At 40.8% G+C, this 14990-nt stretch overlaps 3 protein-coding genes across 5 annotated transcripts; 1 reads left to right on the top strand and 2 right to left on the bottom strand.

Annotated features, from left to right (window-relative positions):
* Positions 1 to 182: 182 nt before the first annotated feature.
* On the bottom strand, positions 183 to 11413 carry LOC112250139 (gap junction Cx32.2 protein). 3 transcript variants are annotated; one of them, XM_024420030.1, is made up of 3 exons: positions 11350 to 11413; positions 10502 to 10767; positions 183 to 1028 (listed from the first exon to the last, which is right to left on the bottom strand). In XM_024420030.1, exons 2-3 carry the CDS (start codon positions 10742 to 10744, stop codon positions 426 to 428), a joined length of 846 nt encoding a protein of 281 aa, XP_024275798.1. In that variant the 5' UTR covers positions 10745 to 10767; positions 11350 to 11413; the 3' UTR covers positions 183 to 425. The 3 variants fall into 3 exon arrangements, with proteins under 3 accessions (XP_024275798.1, XP_024275799.1, XP_024275797.1); XM_024420031.1 differs by lacking the exons at positions 10502 to 10767; positions 11350 to 11413 and adding an exon at positions 1509 to 1594 and having other exon boundaries at positions 183 to 1289; XM_024420029.1 differs by lacking the exon at positions 183 to 1028 and having other exon boundaries at positions 9576 to 10767.
* On the top strand, positions 2237 to 3835 carry LOC112250141 (gap junction Cx32.2 protein). Its single transcript, XM_024420034.1, has 2 exons — positions 2237 to 2390; positions 2862 to 3835. The coding sequence occupies exon 2, from the start codon at positions 2875 to 2877 to the stop codon at positions 3628 to 3630; it is 756 nt and encodes a 251-aa protein (XP_024275802.1). The 5' UTR covers positions 2237 to 2390; positions 2862 to 2874; the 3' UTR covers positions 3631 to 3835.
* LOC112250140 (gap junction Cx32.2 protein) lies at positions 4992 to 8258 on the bottom strand. The gene is made up of 2 exons (XM_024420032.2): positions 8125 to 8258; positions 4992 to 6724 (listed from the first exon to the last, which is right to left on the bottom strand). Exon 2 carries the CDS (start codon positions 6708 to 6710, stop codon positions 5922 to 5924), a length of 789 nt encoding a protein of 262 aa, XP_024275800.1. The 5' UTR covers positions 6711 to 6724; positions 8125 to 8258; the 3' UTR covers positions 4992 to 5921.
* Positions 11414 to 14990: the final 3577 nt, after the last annotated feature.

Raw genomic sequence — 14990 nt, forward strand, 5'->3', positions numbered from 1 at the left:
TTGTGTTGCATGTGTTTATAAGCATAGAGCTAGACATTTAGATAAGACTACAGCCTATTCTGCAGAACAAAGTCGGACCACTGGTGCTGGTAAAATGTGATTTCAATCACCAAGTTTATGCTGCCATCTAGTGTAAGCCCTGGGAATGTGCGGCCGTGAGTTATTTTTCACGTTTCTTTTTCCAGTACTTTTATTTTGAACAAAGATATGCATATCCTACAAAACATTAGTCATCACAGTGTCAGCATAGAAACAAACTGTAATATTTACAACATTCAGTAACAAGGTAGTCTATTTGACAAACAAAACTCAATACACTCTGGAATGTTTTGTTTCCCTAATTTACTGGAAGTGTAGCCAACTAATTGGATATGATTACATCAATTCACATGTCAGAATATCATCACATGAAATCTATTGCAAACCTAAGGAGTATTTTTCTTTTCCTCCATTAGTTCAGCTTCTCTTTGGATGTTGTGAAGGGGTGAGCAATCTTCATGTCCATCCAGGTTACCTTTCCATTCTGATGCAGGACAGTAAAGTGTGGTTGGGTTCTCAGTTGAGATGATATGCAGTGGGTATTGGTTCTTGTTTCCACATTTTACTCTGGTGCAAATCAAATAAAACACCTCGATCACATTCAAAAGCAGAGAAACACAGCCCACCACCAGCATGAAGATGATAAAGATGGTCTTCTCTGTGGGACGGGACATGAAGCACTCAGCACCCAGTCTGGAACAGGGCTGTTGTTGACAGAGGAACATGGGTTTCATGACAAACCCATATAAGTAGTACTGTCCCACAATAAAAGCGAGCTCCAACACTATCTTAAAGAACAACTGGGTCATGTAGCTACGTAGCAGAATTCCCTTGATTTTGATTTTCCCCCGGTCATCTGTGTATTTGGGCCTCTTCAACATGCCATTGTCAACCTGGCTCTGCAGTGCCTCCCTCATTTTATCCTCCTGTTGGATGACATGCATGGCATGGCCCAGATATAGAAGAGTTGGGGTGGAGACAAAGATGATCTGCATGACCCAGAAACGGATGTGTGAGATGGGGAAGGCCCAGTCATAGCACACGTTCTCACACCCAGGTTCTTTGTTGTTGCAGTAGAAATCAGACTGTTCGTCTCCCCACACACTATCTGCTGCTGCACCCAGAACCAGGATCCTGAAGATGAACAGGACACTCATCCATGTCTTTCCGATGGCCGTTGAGTGGGACTGCACCTTGTCCAGTAACTTGGAAAGATATGACCAGTCCCCCATTGTCACTGATTATTATCTCTGTTGAAAACATAGGTCAGATTTCATTCATGAATACCATTTTAGAGAAGAAATGACAACATACTGAGATAATTAATTGCCTTTGATAGTAGTGAGCTGTGAAAAGACTGGGAAAGTAAATTGGCTTCACAGCACTATTTCAAAATGAAATACTAGTTATTTCTACATATCCATGAGATATTATCTTCAGTTTGTACAAAAATAAACAAATTTACTCACTTGTTATGTTGCTCAGATCAGAATTGTTTTTCATCAATAAACCAGAGGCAAGGAATAGCGTTCGTGAACATGGGATTAGGATATTGAAATACTCAGAGTAGCCCATTCTTATAAACCTGATGGGTTTGGTCAGCCTGACTCACAGTTATACAAAGTGCTTGGAGTAACACTTATACACCAATCAGACTTCCATGCAACAATTTCATAATTTCACTTCATCTCTCTCTTCCTCTAAAGTGGGTTGACCTTTTGACATCCCACCCCCTCCTCATGTTATTGTCAGCACAAAAGATGTGCTTGAACTCCCAATCTAAAAATGTGAACTATCACAAACACATTTTGCAGAGTCATTCAACACTCTCTGACATATTTTCTACAGAAAGTTTGTTTCTTACTGGATTTTTGTGTCAGTACTTTAAATGATTGTACACAGCTGAGATTCTCCATGAGCAAACTCATCTGTTAAAGTAAAGCATCTTTGGAAAGTCTCAAAGGAGACATCAACACAAACATAGAGATGAATAGTAGCATACCCCTCTAGGTAGGGACCAAATGCCATGGATCATGTTTGATAACATCCCTGAATCCACCATGACCTTTTACAGTCAATTGATTGCTTCACAAGGATGAGGCATTGGGTGGTGACTGACCAATGATGACATATTGGGGGGGGGGCAGTCATGAGTTTCTGCCTTCCTTGGTTTAAACATTTGTAAAGAGGAATGAACGACGTGCAAGTTGTCAGAGAGTATGGGGCTGGATGGGGTTGACCGGATGATTCAAACTGATGTCAAACTATAAGAGGGGAGAGTTCAATTCATTAAGAGAGAATTCCCCACAGTAGAGGAGAACTGGTGTGGGGAGATTGTGCTCACCTCTGAGGTAAGAAAACTGCTTTATATACTCAACATTTCAGCAAACTACCATGTTATTTAGTTTACGCTGCAGCAAAACATGTTACATGGAACATTGGCTGACTACTGGATCTTCATAGAGTATACAGATGTATGATCTTAATTTGACCTATGTTTTCACAGCAAAACAATCCTGCAGCAAAGGGATTTTAACGTTTAGTCCATAATGTTGCTTGATCAGTGGTTAGGCTATTAGCTGTCCAAAAGTAGGCTACATGAAAAGCTCTGTTAATATAACCGTGTGTTAGCGTGGTTAGTTACTGCACCGTGTGTCAGTGGATTTATGTAAATCACAAAGCTTATCTGCATATCCTTCGGTGCAGAAAAATTCTCAGCAACAACAGAGTGATCAAACTAAGATTCATATGTAGTAGATACAGTACTAACAACACTAATCATGTTTTATCTCCTATTATCCTATCTATCTTTGAACATCTAGCCATACCTGAAAAATGGGGGACTGGTCCTTTCTTGCTTCCCTGTTGGACAAAGTACAATCCCATTCTACAGTTGTTGGGAAGGTTTGGCTGACAGTCCTGTTTGTGTTCAGACTGCTGGTTCTGTTGGCAGGGATAGAAAAAGTATGGGGGGATGAGCAATCACGTCTGGTCTGCAACACACTGTCACCAGGTTGTAAGAATCTGTGCTACGACCGGGCTTTCCCCATCTCCCACATCCGCTTCTGGGTCCTTCAGATCATCTTCGTCTCCGTCCCAACTCTGGTTTACTTGGCACACGTCATGCACGTCATCCACAAGGAGAACAAACTGAGAAGACAACAATCAAAAGGAAAGAATGGAATCGTGAAAATGCCCAAATACACTGATGACAATGGCAAAGTTCACATAAAGGGGACCTTGCTTGTCAGTTACATGTCCAATGTGTTTTTTAAGATTCTATTTGAGGTTGGATTTATAGTGGGCCAGTATTACCTGTATGGCTTTGTCTTGCCCAGTAAGATTAAATGCAGTGGATACCCATGTAAGGGAGACCATGTAGAGTGCTTCATATCACGGCCCACTGAGAAGACTATCTTTATCATCTTCATGCTGGTGATGGCCTGTGTGTCTCTGCTGCTCAATGTGGTGGAGATGTTCCACCTGATTGGATCAAAGGTTAGGCAGGGATGTAACAGACAACCTCCTGTAGCTGAGAGGTATGCACTCCATGATAAACACAAGCAGTTTGATAAAGAGTCATTCTGCTGAATATTCAGTTGAATCACTGTCTATCTTAATTTGTTTTCTCATGTACAGTGTGGCGAGAGCCATTGACCTCACAATTATAACAAGAAATCCCCAATACAATATGTTGTTGTTTTTACTGCTGCTCTCTGACTCTGTTGTGTGAAATTGATTGAATGTACTGCCTATATGTTTAATGTGCAGTAAAAACTGGGATGTTCTAACAAATTCTAAGACATTGCTGAGTTGTGACTAAAATATCTCTGAAGTCTGACGAATACTAGAGGAGACTAGATGCATAGGCACTACTGAGACAACCGAATTGGTTCTTTTTGTGCATTTTTTGTTTGGGATATGAATCATGAAATAGTGCTGTGCATTTGATAAGGACGTGCCTTTTCAACAAATACAACAAATCAAATCAAAGTCTATTTGTTGCATACACAGATTAGCTTGTCTGGATCCATGCAGTCATATATCAAGCATCAAATTTGAGTTCACTGAGTTTTATAATGTTACATAATTTCTCTTCACATATGCAGCTGTATACTAACACATTTTGTCACGATGTAGTAAAAGCAAACTTTCACTGATTGGTACATAGGTGATTAACTTTTGAAAATGCCACCTCATCGAAATCTAACTGATGAAGTACTTATAATTGCATCTCCTACAATTCAACCATAATTGACTCAATATTATAGTACATTCCTGCAGATATAAATACAGTGTGTAGACTACAGCCACTGGGCATAGACATCAATTCAACGTAATTTAATTGAAATGATGTGGAAACAATGTTGATTCAACCAGTGTATGCCAAGTGGACAGCCTCATTGTACACATATTTGTTATGGTCAATTACCATGACAAGTTTGTTCGACCTCTTGACTCAGGAAGACTATGCTGTGTATATGTTTTATGTTTTGGTCTGAGTCAATTACATCACTGATATAATATACAGTACACATAAAGTCCTGTTTTGCTGCACAATTTACTTTTTTATATATGATGTACAAATAGAGAAAAAAACATCTCACCAGTCCCCTGTTGATATAATTTATCATCTTTCCTCATCTTATAACATAAAATACACTCAAGTCAACGCTCACATTTTTTTTATTTTATAAAACCATAAATAAATTACAAAATCAAATTGACATATTCACATGATGAAATTACAAATATTTTCTGAAACCATTTTTTTGTGTCACTTTAGGACAGTGTGGGTTCAATAACCAAAACAATGTATGCTGAATCGGCAGGGTAACCTAGTGATTAGAGCGTTGGACTAGTAACCGGAAGGTTGCAAGTTTGAGCCCCCGAGCTGACAAGGTACAAATCTGTTGTTCTGCCCCTGAACAGGCAGTTAACCCACTGTTCCTAGGCCGTCATTGAAAATAAGAATTTGTTCTTACCTGACTTGCCTAGTTAAATAAAGGTAAAATAAATACAAATTACATCAAGGTTCACACCTCATTAGAGAAAGACCCTGTGGTGACTAGCTCACTGAGGAGTGACAGCAAGACTGCTGAAAATTAGGCTGCTCCTAGTGCACATCATGAACAAATAAAAGACAATGATGCAAAGCTCAATGCATCAGTCCTGCTCCACCTACTGTATTGTATTAACCCTTACTTGTCATCAACTGTTCCTAGGCCGTCATTGAAAATAAGAATTTGTTCTTAACTGACTGGCCTAGTTAAATAAAGGTCAAATTAAAATAAATTAATTTACGGAATCAAGCCAAGCCTAAAAATAATCTTAAAGGTCCAATGCATTTGTTTTTATCTAATTATTTATTTATCTCAATAATTTCAATGAGGTACCTTACTGTGATTGTTTTCAATGTAAATGGTCAAAAAGAAACAAAAATAACTTCTTAGCAAAGATCAATTTCTCAAGAAATAATTTTGCTAGGACTGTCTGGGTGTGGTCTGAGTAGGGAGGGAAAAACTGAAAATTAGCTGTTAGCGACGTTTGGAACTCTCTTTCTTATTGGTCTATTTAACTAATTACCGCATGGTGATGTCACTATGGAAGGTCAAAACTCCATCCGAACTCCAATTTCAGGCAGCCATTTCAAACAGCTCTTACACTGAAAGGGCATATCATTATTCTCACAAGTTCACTGCATTAGTCAAACCTCATAGTGTAAAAATACATATAAAACACAGGAAATTCACGTTTTTTACTTTACTGGGCCTTTAAGACCCTGCATTATTGTAGGGCTGACAGTTTTAGTGGCATTCTTCCTCTGTATATCAACAGAAATGTCAATAGTGTTTACAATAGTTGATTGGTGATCAGTGACTTCAGGCTGTGCTGTGACCAGTTGCATGAAGACTCATCTTCTCGTTCTGCATCATACTGCCTCCATCCAGACAGCTGTGGATTGCGATGGCTGGAACTGCTTTGGCTCGTCTTCTTGAGCCAGAACCACACTTGGAGCAGATCAGATAGAATATCTCCACCACATTCAACAGCAGAGATGCGCATGCCACCACCAGCATGAAGATGATGAAGATGGTCTTCTCTGTTGGTCGTGACATGAAGCATTCTACAGTGAACGGACAGGGAGCTCTGCTGCATTCAATCTTGGGGTCCAGCACAAACCCATACAAGTAATACTGACCCACTATAAATGCTATCTCCAGCAAAATCCTGAAGAAGATATTGACCATGTAACTGGCCAACAAGTCACCTTTGATTTTGACATGACCCTTCTCATCAGAATACTTAGGCATTTTCCCCATCTCCTTGCCTGCCTGACTTAGCCGTTGCCTCAGTTTGTTCTCCTTGTGGATGACGTGCATGACATGTCCCAGATACACCAAAGTTGGGGTGGAGACGAAGATGATCTGAAGGACCCAGAAGCGGATGTGGGAGATGGGGAAGGCGTGGTCGTAGCACACAGTCTTACAGCCGGGCTGTTTGGTATTGCATTTCATATTAGACTGCTCATCGCTCCACACCTTCTCTGCCCCGGCACCCAGGACCATGATCCTAAAGATAAACAGGACGGTCATCCAAACTTTACCCACGACCGTGGAGTGTGACTGCACCTTGTCCAGCAGTGATGACAGGAATCCCCACTCTCCCATGTTTGCGGATTGTTCTGGTTGGAAAGAAAAAGAACATAGGAATGACACATGTGATGCTGATGTTTGGGAAAACAAATGTACAAGTTGAGTACAAGTTGAAAAATCTATGATAAAATTAAATGATGAAATATCAAATGACTAAAGCAGAATCACACACAGTAGGTAGCTCAACAGAGAACAGTCTGTGTTGTGGAGATAAGAACACAAGCTGTGTATGGGATAGTAAGGCTATTTCCTAGAGCCAAGTGAGCTATAAAACATATCGCATAACAGGAGAGATATCCCATGCTGTCTGTTAACAACCAGATTATGTTTCTTCTTAGTCAAAATCTAATGTGTCATCTTTCAGCATCTAACATTGGAATTCAGTATTTCGGGAGCAAAATACACTGAGTGTACAAAACATTAGGAACACCTTCCTAATATTGAGTTGCATCCCTGTTGCCCCTAGAACAGCCTCAATTCGTTGGGGCATGGACTCTACAAGGTGTCAAAAGCATTCCACAGGAATGCTGACCCATGTTGTGTCAAGTTGGCTGGATGTCCTTTGGGTGGTGGACCATTCTTAATACACACGGGAAACTTTGAAATGTGAAAAACCCAGCAGCACTGCAGTTCTTGCCACACTCAAACTGGTGAGCCTGGCACCTACTACTATGCCCCATTCAAAGGCACTTACATCTTTTGTTTTTCCATTAACTCTCTGAACGGCACACATACACAATCCATGTCTCAATTGGTCAAGGCTTAAAAACCCTTCTTTAAACTGTCTCCTCCCCTTCATCTACACTGATTGAAGTGCATTTAACAAGTGACGTCAATAAGGGATCATAGCTTCCACCTGGATTCACCTGGTCAGTCTATGTCATGGAAAGAGGTGTTCCTAATGTTTTTTTACACTCAGTGTATATCACTTATATATACCTACAGTATGTATTCTATTTCGATGTGATAACATTTTGTTACAAATTCTATTAATTTAGTTTTATGATATGCCCAAAAACATTGGGAAAGTGAGTAAATGTGATATTTTTTCCATGCTGTAAGCCTCACGGGGCTCTTATGAGGTCAGTATACCAGTATAGGTGGTCTGTGTGTTTAGTCTGCATCAATGATTTACTTGCTTCAAGTAATGGACACAGACGGCACGAGGCTATCAAAATAAAATGTCCCAAATACCACAAAATCAATATCTAAATAAAAACTATTACACTTGTTTCAGATAATAATTTGTAGGTTATGTTTCACTTAGGGTGTCCATCTTAGAATGGTTCAAGCATATCAATAAATCATTTTTTGATTATATTAGATTTTCATTCTCATGTCTATTCATGTTAGATGAAAACAATACAATTATTAATAATTGTAGGCAACATAAAAAGAAGTAGATAGATAAGTTTAAAAAATGCTTTACCTTTAAAGAGACCGTTTCTGGCCAGAACACAACAGACACCAGCTGTAGAGACAAATTATAAAATTCTGTGTAGTAGCCTACAACCGTCTACTTTGAAGTTGCACAATTAGCCTGTTGTGCAAGGTGGCACGTTGTGCATGACATCTTGAAATGAGAAGTCTGCTGTTTAGAATTTGGCTGTACCTGGGGTGATTGTGAAGGTTAATAATTGGCAACACAATGATAAAGTTAATTATGTATCAGTATTTCTGATATTGAAAAAGTGGGTGGTCCAGGTAGGTAGAAGGTAATATGAGGTCTTGAAATCTGAAATATATATTTTTTAATACAATATACTCTTTCAGAATATGTGCCTGGGTTGGTACTGTAGTAAATCCAGTTCTGGCAAAACAATAAGGATATTTCTGTTATATTATACCTGTAAGCCCCTTTATTGTGAGGGGTTGGGAGACATACCACTCTTCGATGCCTCTTTATTGTGAGGGGTTGGGAGACATAGCCTCTTTACATACCACTTTCTATGCCTCTTTATTGTGAGGGGGGAGACATAGCACTGCCTCTTTATGGTGAGGGGTTGGGAGACATACACTACCACTCTTCTATGCCTCTTTATTGTCAGTTTGGGAGACATACCACTCTTCTATGCCTCTTTATGGTTGAGGGCCCCTTTATTGTTGGGAGACATACCACTCTTCTATGCCTCTTTATGGTGAGGGGTTGGGAGACATACCACTCTTCTATGCCTCTTTATGGTGAGGGGTTGGGAGACATACCACTCTTCTATGCCTCTTTATGCATACCACTCTTCTATGCCTCTTTATGGTGAGGGGTTGGGAGACATACCACTCTTCTATGCCTCTTTATGGTGAGGGGTTGGGAGACATACCACTCTTCTATGCCTCTTTATTGTTGAGGGGGTGAGGGTGGGAGACATACCACTCTTCTATGCCTCTTTATGGTGAGGGGTGGGAGACATACCACTCTTCTATGCCTCTTTATGGTGAGGGGTTGGGAGACATACCACTCTTCTATGCCTCTTTATGGTGAGGGGTTGGGAGACATACCACTCTTCTATGCCTCTTTATGGTGAGGGGTTGGAGGACGCCTCTTTATGGTGAGGGGTTGGAGGACGATCCTTATTTTCAAATGACGCTATAGACATATTTTCATACTCTCACTTCTAGAACATTTGTCTTGATTGGTAGTTTGACAAAGTTCTGGTAAAAAAAATGAGAGTTTATTTACAAGCCCCTTTATTTTAGCATTTGGAGACCAGATGTCTTATGTTCAGTGATGTTAATTTGATAGACATATTTCCATAAATGGTGTCCTAAGATAATCAACTATTTCCTAATGTGTGTTATTTTGTTATGTTTCAGTGATTTTATTGATGGGTTTTCAGTCTCTCATTTTCATTCAGGCACCATTGATACAAATAAAACACTACCAACTTTGGATTATTATTTTTTTAATACACTTGTATATCTTGACACATTTATTGTATCACATGACAGAAAATATCTCAACTGTAGGCATTCAAGTGTGAGTTTACAACTCAATTCAAGACCCCAGCTGGTAGTTGCCATAACTTAAGGACAATTTTAGAAACGTAATACACACTACTAGTGCACTGTGCCTAAAACAAATACAAATAAAAAGACAAAAAAGGTAGTTATTCATTCAGATTTTCAACAATACAAAAGATTAAGATACATTCAAGGAAAATTAACTTTCAAGTGTTTTAGTGGTTGTCACCCAGCAAATGTTTCTCTTCCTTAGTTCTATCCAGACTACCCCCTAAACTCTGGCCACTCTCAAACTCCAGATTCATCTTGTTCTGTCTCAGGGCGTCCATTTCAGTATCTACGTGACCAGACCACCCAGGAGCCGGGAGGGGGGCTGGGTTCGCTGTTGAGGTAGTGTGATAACTGCGGCCTTTGGAGCCACCGCATCTTAATCTTGTACAAAGCAGATAGAACACCTCAATCACATTCAGAGCCAGAGACACACAGGCCACCACCAGCATGAAGATGATGAAGATGGTCTTCTCTGTAGGACGGGACATGTAGCATTCGACAGTGAAGGGGCAGGGAGATCTTGAGCAGGGGATCATGGGGACCATGACAAACCCATACAGGTAGTACTGACCCACGATGAAAGTGATCTCTATAATGATCTTAAAGAACAGCTGGGTCATGTAACTACCTAGCAAATTCCCCTTAATTTTGATCTTCCCTGCTTCGTTGCTGTATTTGGGCTTCTTCAATGTGCCATTGTCAACTTGGCTCTGCAGTATGGCTCTCAGTTTGTTCTCCTGGCTGATGACATGCATGGCATGGCCCAGATATAGAAGAGTTGGGGTGGAGACAAAGATGATCTGCATGACCCAGAAGCGGATGTGTGAGATGGGGAAGATATGGTCGTAGCACACATTCTCACAACCAGGTTGTTGCGTATTGCATATGAAACCAGACTGTTCATCGCCCCACACGCTCTCCGCTCCGGCACCCAAGACCATGATTCTGAACAGGAACAGGACACTCATCCATATCTTTCCGATGACTGTTGAGTGAGACTGCACCTTGTCCAGTAACTTGGAAAGAAAACCCCAGTCCCCCATGTTTGCTGATGTTCAATGGCTATCTAGAGTAAAGAAGAAGACATGAAACAAGTTACTGTCGATGAATATGAGGGCAGAATGGGCACGAGGGGCTCAGTACACAAGGTCCATCTTATCAATGAGTCAGGTTTTCAATGTTTTTCACCCAGTTTTCAGCCTTAATCATTAATCTGACCATTGGGAAATGCACACAATAGCCTCAAGCCAAGTGCCTAAAACTGATATCCCTTCGATCGCTATAATTTACCTTTAATAAGAAAATGATTGTTACAAAACATTGTCTTCTAATTCAGTGTGTATCCAAAAACTATTAAAACCAAAAATAAATCAAATGTAAGCAGTTTGTCAAATGTAGAGAAACCACTGATTGACAGTCTATTTGATAGTAAATGTATAGTATTAAATGTAAACGTAATCATTCTGAGATAAAATGTTGGTATAACTTTGGAATCATTTATATTTAAACATTTGATGATAATGCCTGTTATTCAGTAAACTTCAAAGACAATATCTACAGTGGAATCCTTATATCAAACATTATTACAAATTGAACTGCTGTTCTGTTCATTTTTCGTTACATTTAAAAAGAAAATGTTGCCTCTTACCTTGTCCTGACCCTATGGAGACTGTGGCCAACTGATGTTAACATAAGTTGAACCTTGAGATTTTAGGGCTGGTGGTAAGAATTGCGTAACCCATCTGCAGGTTCACAGTCACAGTCATCATAGGGAAATGGGATTTTAAAAGTTAACCCTTGGGATTGACTGGAAGGTTCCGCGTAATTATTGACAGATAGATACCAACAACAGATTAAACAGGAACACATCTACATAAATTATTTTATATTGCATTGAATTAATAACACAGAGCTCAGCGTTGTTCATGAAATAGGCATCATGGAGGCAGACATTCTGAGACTAATTTATAATAAAAGAGGAATCAAACCAAACACAATGATAACAGCCAGAATAGATTCTTATAAAAGAGTAATTTATTAAATCAAGATTATGGTGATATATGAATTACATTACATCAACTCATACAAGCAATGGCACAACCAATAATACAAATCCCAAAGAAATACACACATTTATATTATTTATCTGTGGGACAAGCTCAAAGAAATCCTCTATTCGATGAAAACATTTTTAAAAATGCAGTTAATATTTATGAGAAATAGACTTTCTCCATATTAGCAATGTTGTCCTCAGAAGCCACACTTTTCGTCACCCCACTGCCCAGCTTCCTCCCATGCAGCTCCAACTCCAGATTTTTTACAGTTCTGGATCATCTGGTCCCTGTTCTCAAAGGCCTTTCTCTCCAGGACAGGGGTGACCAGGGTCACCGTGTAGTCCTGCTTCCTGTCCTCACTCTTTGACCGATTTGACCAACAAGTAGAAGAGCTCGATGAACATGAACTGGATGAAGACAGTCTCTTCTCTGTGGGTCTAGACAGAAAGCAGTTCACCTGGTGAGGCCAGGGGAAGCGGCTGCAGACAAAGCGAGCCTGGAGGGTGAATCCATACAGGTGGCATTGACCCACAAAGAACTCCAGCTCTAACCGGATCTTCACCAATATGTGCACAATATAACAGAAGGCCATGCAGGTTAATCATCTCATTGATGTTTGTACACTGTGTAGCCCTTCTTCAGGAAGTTAATGGCCTTCTCATACTGTACTTGTTAATTCTTCTCGCACTTTGTCCAGCAGCTGGCCCAGCAAGTCCCATTCACCCATTTCGATTGTCCAGTTGGACAGTTTACTGTGAAAAAATAATATCAGTCAGAAGTCAGAAGTTTACATACACCTTAGCCAAATACATTTAAACTCAGTTTTTCAAAATTCCTGACATTAAATCCAAGGAAAAATTCCCTGTTTTAGGTCAGTAAGGATCACCATTTTATTTTAAGAATGTGAAATGTCAGAATAATAGTAGACAGATGTCACGCCCTGACCTTAGTCATCTTTGTTTTCTTTATTATTTTGGTTAGGTCAGGGTGTGACGAGGGTGGTATGTGTGTTTTCACTTGTCTAGGGTTTTTTGTACATCTATGGGGTTTTGGTTTGTCTAGGTATATATTGGTCTATGGTGGCCTGAATTGGTTCCCAATCAGAGGCAGCTGTTAGTCGTTGTCTCTGATTGGGGATCCTATTTAGGTTGCCATTTTCCATGTTGGGTTTGTGGGTTATTGTCTAAGTGTAGTTGCCTGTCAGCACTTGTGTTATTAGTGTCACGGTTGTTTTGTATAGTTTGTTCTGTTTTTATTCTTCATTGAATGAAGTATGTATTGTTATCACACTGTGCATTGATCTCCTTGTTATGATGAACGTGACAACAGAATTATTTATTTCAGCTTTTATTTTATTATTTCATCACATTCCCAGTGGGTCAGAAGTTTACATACACTCAATTAGTATTTGGTAGCATTGCCTTTAAATTGTTTAACTTGGGTCAAATGTTTCAGGTAGCCTTCCACAAGCTTCCCACAATAAGTTGGGTGGATTTTGGCACATTCCTCTTGACAGAGCTGGTGCAACTGAGTCAGGTTTGTAGGCTTCCTTGCTCTTGCACGCTTTTTCAGTTCTGCCCGCACATTTTCTATAGGATTGACGTCAGGGCTTTGTGATGGCCACTCCAATACCTGGACTTTGTTGTCCTTGAGGCCATTTTGCCACAACTTTGGAAGTATGCTTGGGGTCATTGTCCATTTGGCAGACCCATTTGCGACCAAGCTTCTACTTCCTGACTGATGTCTTGAGATGTTGCTTCAATATACCCCTACCCTGGTCAACAGCACTGCACCCCCCACAGCAACTCGCCCAAGCCTTCCCCATTTCTCCTTCTCCCAAATCCAGTCAGCTGATCTTCTAAAAGAGCTGCAAAATCTGGACCCCTACAAATCAGCCGGGCTAGACAATCTGGACCCTTTCTTTCTAAAATTATCTGCCGAAATTGTTGCCACCCCTTTTACTAGCCTGTTCAACCTCTCTTTTGTGTCGTCTGAGATTCCCAAAGATTGGAAAGCAGCTGCGGTCATCCCCCTCTTCAAAGGGGGGGACACTCTTGACCCAAACTGCTACAGATCTATATCTGTCCTACCCTGCCTTTCTAAGGTCTTCGAAAGCCAAGTCAACAAACAGATTACCGACCATTTCGAATCTCGCCATACCCTCTCTGCTATGCAATCTGGTTTCAGAGCTGGTCATGGGTCACCTCAGCCACGCTCAAGGTCCTAAAGGATATCTTAACTGCCATCGATAAGAAACATTACTGTGCAGCTGTATTCATTGATCTGGCCAAGGCTTTCGACTCTGTCAATCACCACATCCTCATCGGCAGAATCGACATTCTTGGTTTCTCAAATGATTGCCTCGCCTGGTTCACCAACTACTTCTCTGATAGAGTTCAGTGTGTCAAATCGGAGGGTCTGTTGTCCGGACCTCTGGCAGTCTCTATGGGGGTGCCACAGGGTTAAATTCTTGGACCGACTCTCTTCTCTGTATACATCAATGATGTCGCTCTTGCTGCTGGTGAGCCTCTGATCCACCTCTACGCAGACGACACCATTCTGTATACTTCTGGCCCTTCTTTGGACACTGTGTTAACAACCCTCCAGGCAAGCTTCAATGCCATACAACTCTCCTTCCGTGGCCTCCAATTGCTCTTAAATACAAGTAAAACTAAATGCAATGTTCTACAACCGATCGCTGCCTGCACCTGCCCGCCTGTCCAACATCACTACTCTGGACGGCTCTGACTTAGAATACGTGGACAACTACAAATACCTAGGTGTCTGGTTAGACTGTAAACTCTCCTTCCAGACCCACATCAAACATCTCCAATCCAAGGTTAAATCTAGAATTGACTTCCTATTTCGCAACAAAGCATCCTTCCCTCATGCTGCCAAACATACCCTTGTAAAACTGACCATACTACCAATCCTCAAATTCGGCGATGTCATTTACAAAATAGCCTCCAATACCCTACTCAACAAATTGGATGCAGTCTATCACAGTGCCATCCGTTTTGTCACCAAAGCCCCATATACTACCCACCATTGCGGCCTGTACGCTCTCGTTGGCTGGCCCTCGCTTCATACTCGTCGCCAAACCCACTGGCTCCATGTCATCTACGAGACTCTGCTAGGTAAAGTCCCCCCTTATCTCAGCTCGCTGGTCACCATAGCATCACCCACCTGTAGCATGCGCTCCAGCAGGTATATCTCTCTGGTCAACCCCAAAACC

The sequence above is a fragment of the Oncorhynchus tshawytscha genome, linkage group LG05 (assembly GCF_018296145.1).
Source record: "Oncorhynchus tshawytscha isolate Ot180627B linkage group LG05, Otsh_v2.0, whole genome shotgun sequence".
NCBI classification, from domain to species: domain Eukaryota; kingdom Metazoa; phylum Chordata; class Actinopteri; order Salmoniformes; family Salmonidae; genus Oncorhynchus; species Oncorhynchus tshawytscha.

Coding starts and splice junctions, on each gene's coding strand:
- LOC112250141 (XM_024420034.1), top strand. CDS start 2,875: ATGGGGGACTGGTCCTTTCTTGCTTCCCTGTTGGACAAAGTACAATCC.
- LOC112250140 (XM_024420032.2), bottom strand. CDS start 6,710: ATGGGAGAGTGGGGATTCCTGTCATCACTGCTGGACAAGGTGCAGTCA.
- LOC112250139 (XM_024420029.1), bottom strand. CDS start 10,744: ATGGGGGACTGGGGTTTTCTTTCCAAGTTACTGGACAAGGTGCAGTCT.